Here is a 21179-nt window from a genome sequence, read left to right as displayed (position 1 = left end):
GATGCTTCGCTTGGGAGGGGAAACACTGGTGGGTGCTTTGAAACGATTAATTTCTACCATCTGGGAAGCAGAAGTTATTCCTGAGGAATGGAAGGGAGCAATCATATGTCCCATATTCAAGAAGGGAGATGCTACTCATGTATCCAACTACCGAGGGATTTCGTTACTTGAAATTGGCTACAAAGTTTTTACAACACTGCTACTAAACCGCATGAAACCACTGGCTGAAGGAATTGTAGGGACCTATCAATGTGGGTTCGTTGCTGGACGATCGACAATTGATCACATATTTACTCTGAGGCAGTTGATAGAAAAATTCTACGAATTCAATAAGGATCTACACCTCATCTTCATCGATTTTCGACAAGCTTATGACAGCATTGACCGCGCCACGTTATGGGAAACGTTAGAGGAACTTGGCATCCCATCAAAATACATCCGCTTAATTGCTGCTTGCTACTCTCAGTCTACGGCCCAAGTGCGGTTTGGTAATCAACTATCACCATCATTCAGTATACAAAATGGATTGAGACAAGGAGATCCATTGGCGCCAATATTATTCAATTTGGCCCTGGAAAAAGTAAGCCGTGACACTTGTCGAACCAGAGAGATGGAGATGGTGGGAGCAGACACAATCTTGGCATTTGCTGATGATGTTGTGATCCTTGGCGACACTCTAGAGCAAGTACGCAGGGATACTTCCCGATTCCTCCACAATGCAGAGAAAATTGGGCTGGTGGTGAACGAGGAAAAAACTAAATATCTTGTTGTATCACGCCGCCGAGATCTCCCTCCTTCCATTGATGTCGACAGGCATACCTTCGAACGAGTTGAAGAGTTCAAGTACCTGGGCTCCATACTAACAAATAGAAGTGAAGTAACGAAAGAAGTACAGCAACGTATAACAAATGCTAATCGCATGTTCTTTAGCCTGAACAATCTTTTCAGATCTCGGCTGATATCGCAGAAGAACAAGATCCACCTATACACGACACTGGTGAGACCAGTACTTTTATACGGCTGTGAAACTTGGGCAACATCAGCAACAGCAGAAGAAGCAATATGTGCATTTGAAAGGAAGGTACTTCGGAAGATATATGGACCCATCTACAATGCCATGGAAGGTAAATGGGAACGAAGAAAAAAAGAAGATTTATACCAGCGGTATGGAAAGCCACACATTGGACGAATATTGGCGCAGAAGAGACTCCAATGGTTTGGCCACATCCTACGGGCAGACGGATCCCTTCCAAACAGAGTCCTCCACTCTCAACCCACAGGAAAACGCCCTAGAGGACGCCCAAGAACTCGATGGAAGGATAGGATAACAACGATCCTGAAAGAAGTGGAACCAGCAGCCGTGGAGGAGGACGCCAACGACCGGATGAGATGGACTGCCATCTGCAACAGCTCCCTCCTCTCGTGTAATTGACAGACACTGCGTGTGTGTTTTTTTTTTTGTTTTTTTTTGTTTCTGTAATGTATCCCTCTTGCCTTTTAAACCTTTGATTGAATGCCCTGTTTATTTTTTCGTTTTTCTTTAAGCTGTAATGTACATATGTAACTTTTACTACTGTATAGAGTACTTTTGTAAGTCTTTTTGTCTTTACTTTTCCTTTTGTTCTTCTTGCTGTAGGCCTTAAAGGCCCGATAAGGCAATAAATGATGATGATACCTTGCTTACTTGACCGTTTAGGTGAACTTGGAATTTCCTGTTGGACAGCGTGTTATTGAGTAGTTGTGCAATTCTTTTACATGGAATTATTCTTAAGAACTTAAGAAGCGTGCCTTTCCGCCACACTGTATCATATGCTGATGTTAGGTCAATAAACACGGCCATTGTTTTCTTCAAGTCTTCGAAGCCCTTCTCCATGTATGTTGCCAACGCTAGCACTTGATCGCTACAACTGCGGTCTCATCTGAAGCCAGCCTGTTCTACAGGAATGTGTTTCAGGATAGTTGGTGCAATTCTATTATAGACTACTCTCTCCAGCAGTTTATAGCAGACACTTAGAAGTGCAATGGGTCTATAGTCTTCAGGATTGTTACCAGATTTTGACGGTTTCAGGATGGCAATTATTTTAGTTTTCTTAAAAAGATTTGGCAGTCTTCTTGTTGCGAGAATTTCATTAAACAGTGCAGTTAGCCACTGCACTGCACCTTGGCCAGCTTGTTTAAGGAACTCTGGGTATATACCATCACAACCAGCCGCTTTACCAGATTTCAGAGTATCTAGGGCTGAAACAACTTCGGCTGCCGAGATTTTCTGTGCAAATTCGGAAGGCTGTGCTCGAGGCATTTTAGACTTTAGCTCATGTTTTATTTCTTTGGCTTTCTGTTTGTTGTTGTTGCTTGGTGTTCTTGTTATATTAACAATCCTGGCTGCTATTTTGTTAGGATTTGTTTTGTCTGATAAGATATTAACTTTTGTGGCACTGCCGAGCTTTCTTAATAAATTCCAAGCTTTCGTACTAGAGTGTTGGAAAGACATGTTTTCAGTTAGTTCCATCCATTTCTTTTGCCTAGCTGAATCTGGGGACGAAATCAATTCATCTGCTACCTTGGTGTCTCGAGTCGTTTTAAATTCGTCATACAATTCTTGACATCTAGGGCTCCATCCAGGAATGTAGTTCTCTCTGTAGCCTCTTGGAATATGTTTTCTGGCAATGGAATGAATTAGTCTAACAAAGCTGTCGTAGTGCCTAACTTTAGGTGGAATAAACTGAATAATATGAATAATATGATCAACCTCTTCAGAGAATTTTTCCCATTTGGCTTTTTGGAAGTTCCATCGTGGCTTTGGTATAGACTTCACAATTGGGATTTTGAGTCCAATTTTCACCAGTACAGGTCGGTGTTTGCTTCTAGGGAAATCACTGAGCACCTTCCTGCTGCTCTGCAAGGGTAATCCTTTGTTGTTAGTGGTAACGAAACAGAGATCGAGAGTTTAGCCCTGAGCCCATCTAGCTGAGCGGAATGTCCCTTTGTCCTTCCTGTCAAATAGTAAGAAAAGGCGTTCCATTTCAGCCCATTCTGATACTTTCTCACCATCTTCATTTGTGGTTCTGTAGCCCCATTGTGTGTTATGGCTGTTGAAGTCTCCAATTACTATTCCTGGGTGTGGAATATTTTGAGCAGCTTCATTTACCCATGGTTTGTGCTGGGGGCTTATAGATGTTCACAATCTGTGTGTTGGCAACTTTCAGCCTGATGGTATGGATGTTATTTTCCGTTTTTGTTTGGACATCTGTTACCTCTTCAACATCATTCTTGATATATGTTGCAGATCCGTAACTTGCATGGTATGTCGCAGCAGCTAACGTGTAGCCAGGGAGCTTAAACTTGGAATGAAGTTGGGTTTCGTCTGAGCAGTGGGTTCCTGTAGTAGAACAACGCCCACCTTGTTTTCAATCAATATTTGAGTGAGATACTCACTTTTTGCTCTGCTTGTTCCCTCTATGTTTAGCTGTAAGAGCCGGAGGGTATTCCCTAAGTCCTTTGTCAGGTAGTTCTTGGCAGAACTGTTTTGCTTCATTGCTATGTAGCCTCTAACAGCTGGGATATCCTAAGGTAATTTGCAACCACCAGAGGTCCAGCAGCCTATATCTGTAAACTATTTAGCTGTAACTTAGTTACGTTGCCCGGTGTACACCACTTGGACGCTAGTCTACTTTGTACCTGTGATGCTGGCATCCCATGTTGGGTTGGACATGAAGTGGGATGCCCATGCAGTAGGCGCTACAATGTATGAAGTGGGCGGCCATGCAGTCAACTCTTTCTATCTTACCATGGAGTTTGTTATGCATATTGTTCCCCCCTCTGTTGCTCTAAGACTGCTATAGCAAGAACAAATACAATTTATGGAACATAGTACTTTATAGAGCAACACGTAAGATACAATGAAATACAGGCTACAGAATCGGCTGAGCACTCGTTCGCGATCACTTCAATAATACTGTTTCTTTGGCAGCTCCACAGGGCATGCCAGGGGGCCGACTGAGGTGGCCTCTGTAAGTGGGCCTGTGAACTGGATGGATGCATAATGTCTGAAATTGTCCTCGTCATGAGTGAAGGTACATCAAATATATTTATCTGCTCTGTGCTCGGTAGCTGCCCTAGTGTTCATAGAATGGATCACAGAAATTTTACCCATATCTGTGGCAGTTGATCTCGATACTGCTTCTGGATCCTCCAATGCATTTTATTGAACAGCTCTTTCTTGTCCAGTTCTTTTTCACTTGCACAAATAAGCTCCAAAACGCACAAGAGAACTGGGGACAGCCAATCACTCTTTCTGACAGTGGTGTAGTATCAAACTCCTCAGGGAGTTCCTCAGAAAGTTTTATTTTCACACATACTGACACTAATGTGAGCTTGATAATTTCTGCATTTACATGTTTTACTTTGTGAGAAGAAAAGCTTTAGTCAGTCATACCAAGTTCAAAAGAAACTGGTTATGTTATTGTCTAGCAGAAGCAGACAGTTCAGAACAAAATTGAGTGCAGTTACATGGATGATGAAGATTTAATACTAAATTCATTGTACATGCAGCTTTCACTCAATTAGACATCTAACTCCATTTTGTCAATACATATAAATAAGTCACAATACTGCCTACCAAATATTCTGTGTAAATGTGGAGTTAATTTTGTGTCATGCATATTTGTTCTTATTCCTTCTAGCGAACATATCGGGTTGGTGCGCAAGTTCATAGTATTTTTCGACAAATTTAATAAACACAACAGATACACGCAACAGAGACTTCAGTCACCAATAATATATTCTCCTTCACTATTTACAACAGTCTGCCAATGCTGGTTTAACTTTTCTGTTCCGTGACTGCAGAAATTGTGCAGGTTTAAGGCGAAGAACTTGTTGAGCTATGTTCAGAGCACATTTTCAACCATAAAGAAAGTTCCTTGAAGGTTGTCTGATATAGAGGAAAAAAAGGTAAAAATGTGAGGGCACAAGATTAGGTGAATAAGGTAGGTGCAGGAAGACTTTCCAGTGAACTCCCATATGGTAGTTTTTGTCAGTCAACCAGAATGCCAGCAGGCATTATCTGGAGTAGCATCACTTCACACAGTCTTCCTTGTTATTGTTCTTGGGCTTTCTCTGCACGATATCTCAGTTGTTTACAATAAATGTCAGCAGTGATGGTGACACCGTGGGGAAGCAATCCATAGTACACCACAAAATCGCTTTTCCACCAGATGCATAACATTATCTTCTGTGGATGCGTGGAGATCTTTGTACGGGGAGTTGCTGCTTTGTTTGTGCTCAGTCGTTCCTTTCTGTTCCTTGTGTTAGCACAAAGATGCATTTCTTGTCACCAATAATGATACAGGATAGGAATGATCTGTATTGTTCATGAACCAGTAGATGATGAGCAAGCAGAGGTGCACATATGGACACCTGCTGACATTTGTAATTTTTAGCTTAGAGCATGCAGTACCCATACATTCAATTTTTGAACCTTTCTCATTGCATGCCATACAATGGTGGAATGATCACTGTTGATGACATTTGCCAGTTGTCACATACACTTATGTGGATCATTGTGGATTAATGCATTTAAACGATCTTCATCAAACCCCCGAAGGTCTTCCTGAAATTGGAGAGTCACTAACACGTAAAACAATCATCCGTAAACTGAGAAAACCAGTTTCTTGCTGTGCTCTGTCCAGTAAGATTATTCCCCCACACAAATGTTTCTGGCTGCTTCCACTACTGTCACCCCTCTATTGAACTCAGAATAATATGTCAGAAATGTTCAGATTTCTCCACTTGGCACTCCATTTTGTAGCATCCACAGCTCCAAATGACAAAACAACAATATGTAAACTCAAATAGCAACAGTGAATTACAAATAAAAACTGACTATCGATAAATAAACCCATAGCAACTGGAATACCAACACACAGAACAAAAACAATATGAACTTTTTCACCAATGTATTATTTCTGAATTTTTGCAGGGTATGAGAGAGTAAAGCTGTCTTCTGCATAAATTCAGAGCAGTTCATTTTGTCAACTGCTGTTACAGATGTAATTCATAAAGGTATTTATTTGAAGAGTAAAATTTATTCTTTAATACTTTTATTGCAGGGGAACTTTGTTATGTGCAATGGTAAGCACTTCTATCACAGAGAGTGCCAGGTTACAAAAGGAGGAGTTTTATCATGCCCACATTGTGGTGAAGTCTCTCCTCCAGTGGACTGTACTCTGACTCTGAGTACTCTGAAAACTCCAGTGTACCTTCCTGAACTGAAACCACCAAGAAAAGAGTAAGTTCTCTGATCAAGTTAGTGCCATAGTGTGTAAGATATGTAGCTACTACTACTGCCATACCTTACTTTAGAATAAATATTACACCATTGTTAAAAGAAGCATATCAATATTGGGCACTTCCCGGGTTCGATTCCCGGCGGGGTCAGGGATTTTCTCTGCCTCATGATGACTGGGTGTTGTGTGATGTCCTTAGGTTAGTTAGGTTTAAGTAGTTCTAAGTTCTAGGGGCTGATGACCACTGATGTTAAGTCCCATAGTGCTCAAAGCCATTTGAACCAATATTGGGCACTATTTGTCCTCATGGATTCTCACACATTGTTAATCTTTATGAAGTTGGGTGCTGAAATATATTTGTGTGCATATGTTGGCCTGAACAATGTTTTCTTCATTATGTGAGTAAAAAAAAAAAGCAGTATGACTATATAAAGAATTGTAACTGTTTAGTGTACATTTGTAGTGATGATGTGCAAAGAGCATGCAACATCTTTAAAAAAAAATTGCCCTCAATTCAGTAATGTAGCTCAACAGACCATCTTAAGATCATGGCGTAACATGATAAACATATCGCAGAATAAAAAGTATTAGTAATAATACAAAGTGTGTGTAATTTGTTTCGATAATACAATATGGCTATTAGGTGTTGTGTGGTTTTTTTCCATTCCCCTGTCACTAACGTAAGACTACAATTAGGTTTCTACATTGCACACTACTGTCAACATATATTGGATATTCCTCTGCAGTTTTAGCATAGGTTTGTGTGCAAATGCAATATTTTTTTTATTCTTGTGTCTTTGTGATGAAAATTTACTTTTGCTATGGTGTATCCGTCTTCTTAGATTTTATTTAGCAGGTTATGCTGTTAATCAATATGGTATGCTAACCACATCAAAGTTTCACTGCATAATGTGCTTCAGTTAATGTGTTTTCTACTCAACAAATAATTTCAGTTATCTAAAGAAACATAAGTATTACAAAATCATTCTGCACAATCTGTTGTGTTGTTCTTTTTCTTAACCAAAAGTAGTTTAGTGTATCATTATTGTAAGCATTACTACCTTTCCTTCATATTATGATAGTATTTTAAATTGTCTATTATTATGTAAACATTTCTGCAATTTCCAGTTTGCGGAGTAATACTGTATTTTCTATTTTCTTAGTATGAATTTCTTTATTACTGCTTTGCATTTCTTAGTGTAATTTGTTTTTTAATTTACTTTATCAAATGTTGGGTTGTAATGAACTTTTAAAAGCCACATATGAACACAAATTACTGCAAAATTCATATTCAACTAAAGTCACTATATAGTGGAAGGCCATAGGTCCTGACAGGATGTGTGTTTCATTTTATATAGATACTGTGAAAAAACTTGTGCCCTTCAGTACAGTTCTTCAGTTTTGACTAGTGAACAAAATATGAGCTTGTGGAATATCAGACCTGCTTTGTGTTACCTTCTGATAGTGCTCCGATATGTCAGCAACACATAGGACAAATAAAACACCTCCAACCAAAGCAATCGTGTTACATGAAATGGACATCAGTAGTCAACAACTTCCCTTTTCACATGGTTGGCAAAGGTGAAAAGTAGAAAAAAAGGACTAAGAGCAAATCACACTGGCCACTGTTGAAGACAAAGTAAAAAGTATCTGTATAGAAATAGGTAACTGTGTAGATGATAAGCAAGTAAATGTTATACCGTCACTAAAAATGTTTGATATACTGAAGTTAATATGTTTGCTCTGCTTATAATCTGCAAGAGTATATCTTGGTGTATGGCCTGCGATGAGTGACAATTACAATGTGTGAGTGTAATGTTACTGTGGGTTTGCCAGAATAATGCAGCAGCAGCAGCAGCAGCAGCAGCAGCAGCGTGCACACACACACAGCTAAGAATTGCAGTTAGGATATTATAGTATAGAAATTCCTCTAATTTCTATTTATACAATAGGATAAACAATGTTAGCTGGTCCTGTAATGAATAAGACGGTGCCCAACATTTCACTAAGGACACAGTGAGATATGATGTGTTTCAATGTTTCATGCTTGATCAATGTGTTTCTGTATTTATCTTAGACATAAATGTGTTTGGAGTGATGATATGCAGTTTTCGTAAAATAGAATCATCAGAAGAGATGGGATGTAGATGTTCGTGATTCATTGTAGAGGCAGGTAGGTAGGTAGGTAGTTTCATGTTCCATGGATCATTTGCACAATGCATCATAATAATGTGGAATGAGTCATTTTACATTCATGTTTCAAATTAATTTGTAAATATGGCTATGGGCTGAACATTTATAAGTTTTTTATTTTATTTTATTTTTGTTTGTTTTTCAATATACAGATGTGAGTCAGTTATTCAACCCACCAACTTTTACACAATACAATAATAGAAATTCTTCTATGAAATAGGAGTAGTTGTCAGGGAGAAACTTCTTCAGTTTGTTTTCAGATTTTAGTTTGCAGCTTGTCAGACAATTTATATGACTGGACAAGTTTTCAAAAATTTTAGTTGCAGCATTGTACATCCCTTTTTGCACTAAAGACAATCTTAATGTGGAGTAATGAAGGTTATTTTCATTCTGGTATTGTAATTATGTACATAATTGTTCCTTTTCAACTGCAGTGGATTATTTACAACAAACTTGATGGGGGAATAAATATACTGTGAAGCAGTAGTCAGAATGCCCAGCCGTGGATGGAGCTTGTGTAGTTTGCATTTCTGCCATTTCTGCTGCTATGCGTGTATAGTGCAAGTCATTGCCAGTTCAGTGCCACCTGCAATGTTGACGTGGTTTGTTCTGTTCATGTGCAGTGATAGTTTTTGCTAGTGCTGTTTTGTTCTTGTTTTGTTGTTTTGTGGTGGCAAGTTTAAATGAACAACATGCAGCTGTGAAATTTTGTTTTCTACTCAGTTAAAATGTTGCTGAAACTGTTTTAATGTTGAAACCAGCTTACCAATATGACACTATGGGAAAAACTTAAGATTATAATTGGTTTGCTCGATTTAAAAATGGTGACAAGTCGATTGATAACAAATCTCATTCCAGATGTCCATCAAGTGCCCAAATCGATGAAAATATTGAAAAAATTTGAGAGCTTGTGGCCACAGACTGTTGATAGACAATTGATCAACTGTCAGAGATTAGTGGATTATCTTGAGGTGTGGTTCAGTGGATTTTAACAGAAGATTTAGGAATGAAAAGGGTTGCTGCCAAGTTTGTTCCTAGGACCTGCACATACAGCTATCTCTGTTAGACAGGTTTTGGCTAAAAATGGCGTGGTGCCACTGTCCCACGTGTCTTACTCGCCTGACCTGGCTGCGTGCGACTTTTTCTTATTTCCATGCATGAAAAGGGCTATGAAAGAACACTGATGTGACAACATTGAAGGAGCCAAGATAAAACAAGGGAGGAGCTGTCAGCCATTTATAAACCAGTGGGACAAATGTAATAGTTGTAATGGAGAGTATTTTGAAGGGATTAAGGCTGTTTTGTAAACAATTTGAAAATATATAACTGTTAGAAAATAATGCAGCTTTTTTTCTGGTACCCCCTCATACTATTCTTACAGCATGTTTTTGAGCAATGAAGATGTTCTTTCTTAAAGATGAATTACCCCATAACATTATCCCACATGACATTATTGAATGAAAATATGCAAAATATGTCAGCTTATTGATTACTTTCTCCCAAAGATTTGCGATGATTGTAAGTGCAAAAGCAGCAAAAGTAAGTTGTTTTAAAAGTTCCAAAATATGCTTCTTCCAGTTTAAATTCTCATCAGTATGAACACCTAAGAATTTTGAAGTTTGTAGCCTATTTATTATTTCCTCCTCATGTGTTACACTTATTGGCATAATACCCTTAGCCTATTTATTATTTCCTCACCATGTGTTACACTTATTGGAGTAATAGCCCTAGATGTGAAGAACTGAATATGTTTCCTTTTTAAAACTTAGAGTGGGACCATTCACAGAAAACCAGCCAGCGATACTTTTAAGAATGTTGTTTACAATTTCTTCTATTTCTGTATGTATGCTTGGATTGATTACAGTACTATTGTGACATGTGCAGAAACAGCTTATTCTGCTTGCCATATATTAAACGGAAGGTCGTTTACATATATGAGGAATAATGGTGGACCTAAGATTGAGCCTTTGGGGAACCCCATATGTTATTTCTCCCCAGTCAGAATAATAATCCTGGACTACATTGGTTGAATTACTAAGTACAATTTCCTGCATTCTTTTGGTTAGATATGACATTAGCCATTGGTTGGTTGCACCGTCAGTCCCACAAAACTTCAATATACCTGGGGAGAATACTGATAGTCACACAATCAAATGCCGTAGACAGTTGCAGGAAACATAAAAGGCATACATTGATGACTTTCAGAAGCTAGCGGTGATTATCAAGTGAGGCAGTGTGGTGGTTTAAGACGTCGGACAAGTATTTCAGGCAATAGGGGTCAAACCCCCATTACAATTTTCATTATTTAATTTTTGAGCAGCGAATAGCTATATATAAATGGGAACCTGCTCATCTTAGGGTAGTTTCTTCATCAACAATGTGGCAGAGTTGTTCTTCTAGCCATCTGGCATTGATATTGTTTGCTTTCTTAATCCACAAATATAATTGAAACTTACATCATTCCTGAAGGCCTTTACACTCAGAATAATGTTTATCATCACAGGCAATGATGCAATTAAATTTCTTTACAGATGACATATCATTATTTGATCTTGACTGATGTAGTACTTCACAAAACTGATTTGACGTAGCTGTACATTTTATAAATTAAAGTCCGATGTTTTGCTGTGTGTATGTGAAGGCTAATCTCAGTAACTACTGTAAGGATTTTGATACATTGTTCATGAATACACTCATTCACAAGGAAGATTTGTGTATGTAATTTATTACTGCTATGCTAAACAACTCTGCCAGCCATAGATACTTAGTGTTACACATGTGAAGCCAGGGTGAGTCACTAGTAAAATATGTTTTTAGCATAAATTTGAGTCCTGTCTTCAATTCAATGGTAGATTTGAACATCACTGTCCAGTAAAGGACATAGTGATATTAGAAATCATATGCCGTCACTTCCTCTGACCTTTCAGCTGAACATGGCCAGTTACGGGGGACATGCAGTTTAACATCAGTTCCAAACAACTGTGCATTTTGACCTTTTTTATGTTAACAAATGGTTGTGAGAGATGAAAGAAGAAATAAGTGATAGAAAAGATCGTAAGACTAACTGAGGATTGAACCCTGGGTCGTTGGATTTGTAGTCTTTGTCACTTATCCAATGACTCACTGTAATGTGCATAGTTTAAACATATTTTCTAATAAAAATAAAATGAAGCTGTTGACTAATGCACCGGCCGTTGTGGCCAAGCGGTTCTAGGCGCTTCAGTTCAGAACTACGCTGCTGCTATGGTCACAGGTTCGAATCCTGCCTTGGGCATGTGTGTGTGTGTGATGTCCTTAGGTTAGTTAGGTTTAAGTAGTTCTAAGTCTAGAGGACTGATGACCTCAGATGTTAAGTCCAATAGTCCTTAGAACCACTTGAACCAATTTTTGTTCACTCATGCATTAAAATTGTATGTTATTGGTATGCTAGCTAATCAGGCTACTATTTCACATTGCAGATCAACTGCTAGAATGACAGTTAAGGAATCCAGCAGGAAAAACATAATTGAAGAGAGAGAAAAAGGGATGACATTACCACTTGACAAGGAAAAACTCACACAGTTGGTTAACACAGCTTGCAGTATGCAGGTTGTTTCAGAGCAAGAAATAAACACTTCAAGGTATATGATATCCGTATACATTGTTCCTTTATGAGATATAGTCTTTTTATGTGAGCAAGCCAGATATGAATGTAGTTTGCAGGCTAGAGCTTCAGATTATATACACTGTGTAACATATTAAGTGATGCACCCAGAAGGGGAGGAGGAAACAAAGTGAAACTTAATATATATTGAGAAGGTATATATGTTATTTCAACGATTACAATATCGAGTCAAATTTACAAAGAACTTGACATTATGAGCCCACTTATCAGTATGAATCACACATCCTCTTGGCTGGATGCATACATAGATTTGATTGGGAAGGGTGCAATAAAGCATTTGTGTATTACCCTCAGGCAACATGGCCCACAACTGTTATAACTGGTTCATGATATCCTAGATGCTGGTACTGAGACAGAGTTGATTTCTGAGCTGGTCACATCCGCTCTATCGGGGACAGGCCTTGGGATCGCGCTGACCGTGGTAGTACCTCAACATCAACCATACAGTCTGTAGAGACACGTTCCATGTGTGTTTGACCATTGTCCTGTTGAAAAATAACATCACAATATTGCCACTTGAGAGGTAACGTGTGAGGACACAGGATACCCCTGATGTACTATTGTGCCATCAGAATTCCCTCAGTTACTATCGGCCATTTCCTGAAGTCATACCTGATGGTTCCCCACACTGTGACACCTGGTGCAGCACTGCTGTGTCTCACCAAACCATTGGAAGACTGGGACCTCTCTCCAGTTCACCACCATACTCACCTGTGATATAATTCGGGCCAGTGGAGATTCCGATTCATCGCTGAACACGATATGATGGCACTCATCAGCAGTCCATGCTTCTCTGTCATGGCACCACTCCAAATGTAGGTGTTTGTGTTGTGGTGTTATTGGCACCATACATGTGACACAGTAATTCCCTATTTCAGCCACTGCTAGTTTCAGCCCAATAGTGTGGGATGACTTGGACTCTTCCAGTGAGTCCATTACATGCTCTTGGATGGCAGACACAGCTGTGAAGGGGTTACAATGTTCTTGGTGCACAGTAAGGTTGTCCTACATTGTGAGGGTCAGATGTAGTTGACCAAAAACATTGACGACATATTTGTCTGCCATCATGTTCCCATACAGTCCAACGTTGGGCCACTGTCACATCTAAATGGCCCACAGGTCTTGATGATGTTCAGTTCCAAATGCAGGCCAACAGTGAAGCCCCTTTCAAATTCCTATCATGTGCTGATAATGCTGTCCCACAAGTGTGTGTGGTATCTCAGTGTCTGTCCTTCATAGTGATCCTTCAATGTCTGACACTGTTTGTGCCCCTTTTATACTGTACCAGGCTTGCTAACAACAGTGAACATGAACAACACTGATGCAGTGTGATGGTCCTTCTAACTCTCACAGGGAGTTGCAACTCTAGGCATTTATATACCAACTGATTTTGTGTGCATGTGTGAAATTACATTGGCTACCGACAATGTGTTCTGGTTGCTTCACTTTTTTTTTGTCAGGCAGTGTATTGTACTGTAAAAGTATACCGCTTCAAAATTTAAACTATACAAAATCATTTAGGCCAGGTTAATTGTAAATGTTCATTGCTCTTGTTTCTTAACATTTTGTGACACTACATGTGTATAAATAGAAATGAAATGTGCACCTGCTTTGAGGAGCACTGTGTGGTATATCGTGCAGTGTTTAGAATATTTTCAGGCAGTTGCTTTTTTATATATGTAACTAAGTCACCAGATGATAAGCGAAGTTCTGTTGTGATGAGTGGACTTTTTGTTACTATTTGACATCTTTAAGTAATAGAAGGAGTAAAGGATACAACTTACTGGGTAGTTCAGGTGTTGAGTGGTTGGTAGACACATGAACTAGACTGAAAACGTTCCATGGTTACACTGTCCAACTGTACTGGCATGGCAGCTCGACTGGGTTATATTGCCGCTCGTGGTCTCGCGGTAGCGTTCTCGCTTCCCGAGCACGGGGTCCCGGGTTCGATTCCCGGCGGGGTCAGGGATTTTCACCTGCCTCGAGATGACTGGGTGTTTGTGTTGTCCTCATCATTTCATCATCATCCAGGAAAGTGGCGAAATTGGACTGAGCAAAGATTGGATAATTGTACGGGCGCTGATAACCACGCAGTTGAGCGCCCCACAAACCAAACATCATCATCACATCATGGGTTATATTGGGGAGAATGCAGCTTGAAATGGTTAGGATGAGTTGGAGAGGAGGATGGCTGATGACTGGGAGGTACAGGTAGAAGTGTGGGATTTGAATGCAGCACCAGTGAGATCACTGTGTCCCATACACAAGGAGCTGCATGTGGCCCACAATGATGTTGTGAAGCACTGGACTGGGAGGAGGAGAGGGGCAGGGGGATAGAACAGAGGAATTGGGAGGCTGCAGAGAGGAGGGTATGAGTGTAGATTGAGGATAGCAGTGACTGAGCTCTGGAGGATTGTAGGATTGAGGAATAGACTGTGATTGCTGCCTCCTCCTGAGCCTCCCTAGAGGGCCCATGACTTTTTCGTGAGTATGTAAGTGGTGAGCATAGGACTGCAAGCTATTGCAGCACTTCCCATTTCTTGTGCTGCAGTTACCCCCACCATGCCATCCTCCTGCTCCTCCTCCTCCTCCTCCTCCTCCTCCTCATTTGACTATTTCTTCTCAGACTACTGACTCACTGACTTCAGTGTTAAGTCTTTATGCTGACTTAGCTAATCATTAAGTAATGAATTGGATTACTCACTGTGCTGTGTTCAGTCATTGTTTTGGAATATTGTAGTCTAATCCCTATTTCAAGGCTTGCTTCACCTTTCTCCTTTTTTCAGAATTTTGATAGGTGTGCAGATGGTTTGGGGAAGTTGGTTTTAGTTGACATGCAATCCATTGATATTAGACTAGCTCATATTTTGCAAGTTTGGATTTTTCTTTCAGCAAACTCCCCCTCCCCATTCAAACCCTGCTCCCTGTTTGAATCTGTTGCATGAAAAAAGGAACTATAGAGCATTCAAACAATTCTTTTTTTGAAATGATGTGGAATGAGTCATTTTGCAGAATATGTATACATGATTAATTTTAACATTGATGAACGAAATTATGTTTTTGGTCCTGCTCACGCAACTACACTTAAAGTAAGTGTGTGTGTGTGTGTGTGTGTGTGTGTGTGTGTGTGTGTGTGTGTGTGTGTGTGTGTTTATAGAAATTTGTTAGCTGAATAGGGGGAGTTGTCCAGGAGACATGAAAATGATTTTAAGTTAGATTTTAAACTTGCTTTGCTGCCTGTCAGAGATTTCATGGTATTGGGCAAATGATAAAAAATTTTTGTTGCTGCATATTGAACTCCCTCCTCAGCCACTGACGGCTTTAATAATGGGTAATAATGGTCATTTTCCCCCTTTAGTATTGTGGGTATGGGCATCACCGTTGTTGTCACATTGTGATGGATTATTTATGTTGAATTTCATTAGCAAATATGTGTATTGTGATGACAGTTAAAAATACCTGGTGCTTGTAGGAGGTACCTACATGATGTCCGTGGATGAACATATATTAGTCTTACTGCTTGCTTTTTTGCAATCAATACTCTTTCTAATTGGTGAGTTTCCCTGGAAAATTGTGCTATAAGACCACAGGGAGTGGAAATACGCAAAATATGTCAGGAGGTTAATTCATTTGTTTTCAAGATTAACAATTACAAAAATAGCAAAAGTAGCTGAACTTAATTGTTTGAGAAGCTCAGTAATATACTTCTTTCAGTTCAAGTTTTTATCAGTATGTACATCCTATTTAGCAACTCCTGCTCATGTGCTATATCAGTTGTTGGTGTGACTCTATTTGTTGTACAGCACTAAATATAGTATGTTCTTTCGAAATCTTTCTGAAAACCATTTTATAATTCCTTGGAGAATACTGTTTACAAATTCTTCTGCTGTTTTCTCATTTATTATAACTCTATTATCAGTGGCAAAAAGTACCAATTCTGCTTGCTAAATGTTAAGAGCGTTTGCCATAAACGTAATTGCCACCATTACAGGACAAAATGTGTCACCAATAATGTGTGTTGACATCTTCTGTTTGTATGGTAGTGCTACAATATTACACTCAGAAAAACATAATTTTCAAACATTCAGAAGACTGATAATTAGCCGATAATAATAATTATGGTTTTTCACCTACAAAATTCTCAGGAATACACATACTTGGAATTCCATACACGGACTCGCACCCAGGAATATATCTGAGCAACCAACAAGAGGAAGTGATAAATGACTTTCACTTTTTAGGACTCCTGTTCGACCACAAACTATCATGGTTACCACATATAAGACAGTCTAAGACAACCTGTATGCAGAAATTAAACTCCATAAGCTTCCTCAGAAACGCTTCTTTGGTAGCAGATTGATTGCTTGTAGGGAAATTTGACCAATCATTAAGCTTGACTAGACTATAGGTGTATCATTTACAGGTATGCACAGGTTTTTGATTTAGACCTACTGAACCCTGTGCACCACATTGGAGCCAGTCTTGCAGTTGGAGCCTTCTACATGAGCCCTGTCAATAGTCGCCTTCTTGAAACACACATTTCACCTTTAAAGACACACTGTCCTGAAATCTTATCTAATTCTGTGGTTAAAATTTATTATTGGCTAGAATATTAAGAGTTACATATTGTTTCTCCAGTATCCCAACACCCATCTTCTTAGGAATTGTTTGAACAGGGAGAACAGCAGCAATTAGGCTAAACCACGTGCACCAGGAGCTCTTTTTGTTTGTGATAACTTGCTCACCTACTTCACTGGTGGAGCTTTTCCCATGGTGTATTCCTCGACATGTAGTGCAAATGAACCTCCAGTGTGGCAGTGAGGATCATGCAGATGGTAAAACTCATCACTGTAAGTTCTGTTCAGTCCTCCACGACTGTGCAACCTTTGCTCCAAAGTATATGATGAGGATGTGGCTATTCATTTATTGACAGAAATGTTTAAGATCAATACTCCCTTCACACTGTATTCAACATTTACATGGAGGAATTAGTAGTAATATGTAAAGCTCTCACACATGTAGATCTCATCTTGCCGGAAATATTTTCCTGCACAGTGATTCCCTTAAGGCAACGGCCTTGCTGCAGTGGATACACCAGTTCCCGTCAGATCACCAAAGTTAAGCACTGTCGGGTGTGGCCGGCACTTGGATGGGTGGCCATCCGGGCCGCCATGCGCTGTTGCCGTATTTCAGGGTGCACTCAGCCTCGTGATGACAACTGAGGAGCTACTGGACCAAATAGTAGCGGCTCTGGTCACAGAAAACCATCTTAACGATCGGGATAGCAGTGTGCTGACCACAGGCACCTCCTATCTGCATCCTCAGCTGAGGATGACATGGCGGTCAGATGGTCCCGATGGGCAACTTGTGGCCTGATGACAGAGTGCTATATACTGCTACAGTGATTCCCTCAGTAGTTTTGAGACAATTGAAAATCACTCACTGACTCAGTCTTGGTCTCTATGATTTGTGAACTTTTGTACAATGTGTACAATACAGGAACCTTTGTGGTATTCTTCTAGACACAGAGCCACATTGGCATACCAGTCACTGATCAAGCTGATATATTAAATAATGAAGCCTCTCCACTGGACCTGATGTCAGTACGAATCCCAGAAGCTGTATTACAGGTTCATCTAAGATGCCGTATTTTACATAAATGGAGAGAAAAGTGGATGAACAATATCAGACTCAACAAACTCTGAATGATAAAAGCCTCCACCAAGAATTGGAGAACATCCCTTCACCTCTCTGAAAGAGAAGCTGTAGAATTGTCACATTCCTGTTGATCATACTGACTTCAGACACAGCTGCATACTACTCAGTGCAATTGCAGAGTGACCTTGTCACTCAGCCACATCCTTGAAGCATGCCCAGAATTACTTGACCTGTGGCATAGATTACATCTTAACAAGTCATTACTACAATGATGCTGGTGCAACAAAAGCAGCTCATGTTGTAACCTTCTTACAGGAGGTGGCTATTGCTACTTGCCTGGAGGGAAGACGTCATTCCTTTCGTGAGGTACTATTGGGAAAATTTAGAGAACCAGCATTTGAGTCTGTTTGTAAAACCAATGTAAATTTAGCGTAGGGACTGTGAAGATACAGAAATTATGGTTTGTATGGAGCCATATAGGTAGTCTTTTTTTCTCTCTCTCTATTTACTTCTGTTCACACACACCCTTCGACCACTTTAACTTCACCTCCGCATCTTCTTTTATTGATATCCCTATAAATCATCACTTGCGACAGTGTCAAATTTCCTGATCTGAATCTATCCATGTAACTCACAAAACCCTTTTATTTTCTTGTGGATTATTGGGATAAAATGACTGGCAATCATGTTCTGGAGTCCTTTGGAAACCCAGTTCGTCATTCATGCGTCAGAGGGAGCTCATCATTCCCTCATTCCTATTCCATGCACTTGCTGTCTCTCATTCCTAGCCACCAGCCACACTCACTTCCAGCCCACCATCCCCCTCCTCAGCTCCTTCCTCCTATTGCCAACTCCAACCAACACAACTCCTCAAGCAAGCTGAATGGCAGTGCCAGTACTACGTTGTTGGCTGAGACTGTGTGTGTGTGTGTGTGTGTGTGTGTGTGTGCGCGCGCGTGTTTTGTGTTTTGAACAAGGGCTTTGTCTCAAAGCTTAGCAATTTTGTCTATGTGTTGCCAACCATTTAACACTTCACTTAATACAGTGGGTTGTTACTTCTGTTCCTTCCATTATTTATATTCCACCAATGACATTCCGCTAGCCTGTTTCATAGCTTTATTATTCTCTCTTTTAGTGCATGATGCCGGAGTCATTTCTTGTTTTAGCAGAACATTATACTTTATCATGTTGTTTAAGAGGTCACTCATTGTGTGTTACTAATTAACATTTTTTGTAGGAGCATGGAGGAAACACTGTTTATTGCTGCAAAGACGGGGAATGCAGAGAAGATACTGCAAGCTCTGGGTGTGTATTTTATTCTTTGATTTTTTTTTGCCTGTAGTTGTTACTGTTCTTGTTGTTTTTACCTTTTTAAAAGCAGGAATTTTTGTGTATATCTTATTTGAAGCTGTTGACTATTTCCCATTTTGTACATTCTTATAGTAAAAGCATAGAAATTGCAAAGAAGAGGATTTATTGAGCAAACAGACAGTAGTTCAGCAACTAATAACCATCATCTGCATCCATATCTGCACTCTCAAAGCACAATATGGTATGAGACTGAGGCTACTTCATGTACTGGTATTATTATTGGGCAGAGAATAATTTGGTTGGTATTGGTCTGCATGAACCATTCCACCTATAGTATTGTTGTAGTCAAGAATTACTTACAAGGGAACATCCCCATCACACCCCCCTCAGATTTAGTTATAAGTTGGCACAGTGGATAGGCCTTGAAAAACTGAACACAGATCAATCGAGAAAACAGGAAGAAGTTGTGTGGAACCATGAAAAAATAAGCAAAATATACAAACTGGGTCGTCCATGCCTAAGATAGGCAATATTAAGGGCACTGTAAGGCGAGGAGCGCCGTGGTCCCGTGCTTAGCGTGGACAGCTGCGGAACGAGAGGTCCTTGGTTCAAATCTGACCTCGACTGAAAATTTTGCTTTCTTTATTTTCGCAAAGTTATGATCTGTCCGTTCTTTCATTGACGTCTCTGTTCACTGTAATAAGTTTAGTGTCTGTGTTTTGCGACCGCACCGCAAAACCGTGTGATTAGTTGACGAAAGGACGTGCCTCTCCAATGGGAACCGAAACCATTTGATCGCTAGGTCATAGGTCAACCGATTCCTCCACAGGAAACACGTCTGATATTTTGTATACGACACTGGTGACAGCATGTGCCTCACATGACAGGAATATGTTGTCGACCCACCTAACTAGTACACTTGGCGAATGGGTGAAAAGATTCTTCTACCTTGCCCGATTTAGGTTTTCTTGTGGGTGTAATAATCACTCCAAAAAAAGTGATGAAAACATAAGAGTTTGTCACATAAACTGAAAATAAAAAGTTAAAATTTTCGGTCGAGGGAAGATTTGAACTGAAGACCTCTCGTTCTGCACCTGTTCGCGCTAACCACGGGACCACGGCGCTCCTAGTCTCAAACTGCCCTTAATAGTGCCTATATTACACATGGACGATCCAGTTTGTATATTTTGCTTATTTTTTCATAGTTCCACACAACTTCTTCCTGTTTTCTCGATCAATCTGTGTTCAGTTTTTCAAGGCCTATCCACTGTGCCAACTTATAACTAAATCTGAGGGGGGTGCGATGGGGATGTTCCCTTGTTAGGATATCACTATTGTCTATCAACAGTTCTCTATTTGCATCAGTTCAGCATTATGTTCAGAGTTCAGCAGTACTATTACCCACTTAGCATTGCAGCACAGAGCCATTACTTTGCCTCTTTGTGTTCTTTATTTCTGGTGCCATGTTGTTTCTCTCGGACTTGACAGTGTCATAAAAATCTGTTCATAGTTACCAAAATATCTGCTACCTATGAGGGCGTAATTAATTATCAACTGTTGAACAATATCCCTATGGCAGGCCTTACTTACATTGCTAACAGTGTAAAAGTGATATTTTGAGACCGTTTAGAATACCAATATGCCCTGTGCACAAAGAAAAAATAAACTTCTTGCAATTATAACATTGTTTTCTTTGATTTACAAACTACAGTTATATTTACTTTCTGTGTAAAATATCAACAGAACCTGTTCTGGCTAGAGAGAGCCATATTACAGAGAGCCTGAAATGTGTCAGCTTCGGTAAGGTTGAATTTGAAATTAGAATCACTACATAGAGCTCCTCTAAAATAAGATTAATGCTAACAACACCCATAGTGTAGTATAATAATATGCATCCTAGTTGGTGCTATATATGCGAATTTCAGGAATTTTAATTAGTTTGTTCTTGTTCATTGTGCTGGGGGCTTGTGTGTCCCAAGAGTACTTCATTCTACTAATCTCAGTAAGTGACTCAGTATACACTGTCAAAGAAAATGGGTACATCATTATAACTGCTAAGGTTGCGTGGG

General features: G+C 39.7%; 1 protein-coding gene across 5 annotated transcripts in view; it reads left to right on the top strand.

Annotated features, from left to right (window-relative positions):
- The window catches only part of LOC124555813 (histone-lysine N-methyltransferase EHMT2), a 280266-nt gene that overhangs the window by 104100 nt on the left and 154987 nt on the right, over positions 1 to 21179 (top strand). For all 5 annotated transcript variants that reach the window (XR_006968595.1, XR_006968596.1, XM_047129879.1 and 2 more), the window contains 3 exons: positions 6108 to 6286; positions 11936 to 12097; positions 19037 to 19104. Coding sequence is in view for 3 of the 5 variants with exons in the window: in XM_047129879.1 (XP_046985835.1) it covers positions 6108 to 6286; positions 11936 to 12097; positions 19037 to 19104 (409 nt within the window). In the remaining 2 variants the exon portion in view is untranslated. The remainder of the gene's footprint in view (positions 1 to 6107; positions 6287 to 11935; positions 12098 to 19036; positions 19105 to 21179) is intronic.

This window comes from Schistocerca americana, chromosome X (genome assembly GCF_021461395.2).
Source record: "Schistocerca americana isolate TAMUIC-IGC-003095 chromosome X, iqSchAmer2.1, whole genome shotgun sequence".
NCBI classification, from domain to species: domain Eukaryota; kingdom Metazoa; phylum Arthropoda; class Insecta; order Orthoptera; family Acrididae; genus Schistocerca; species Schistocerca americana.
This window is presented reverse-complemented; position numbering and strand designations above follow the sequence as displayed.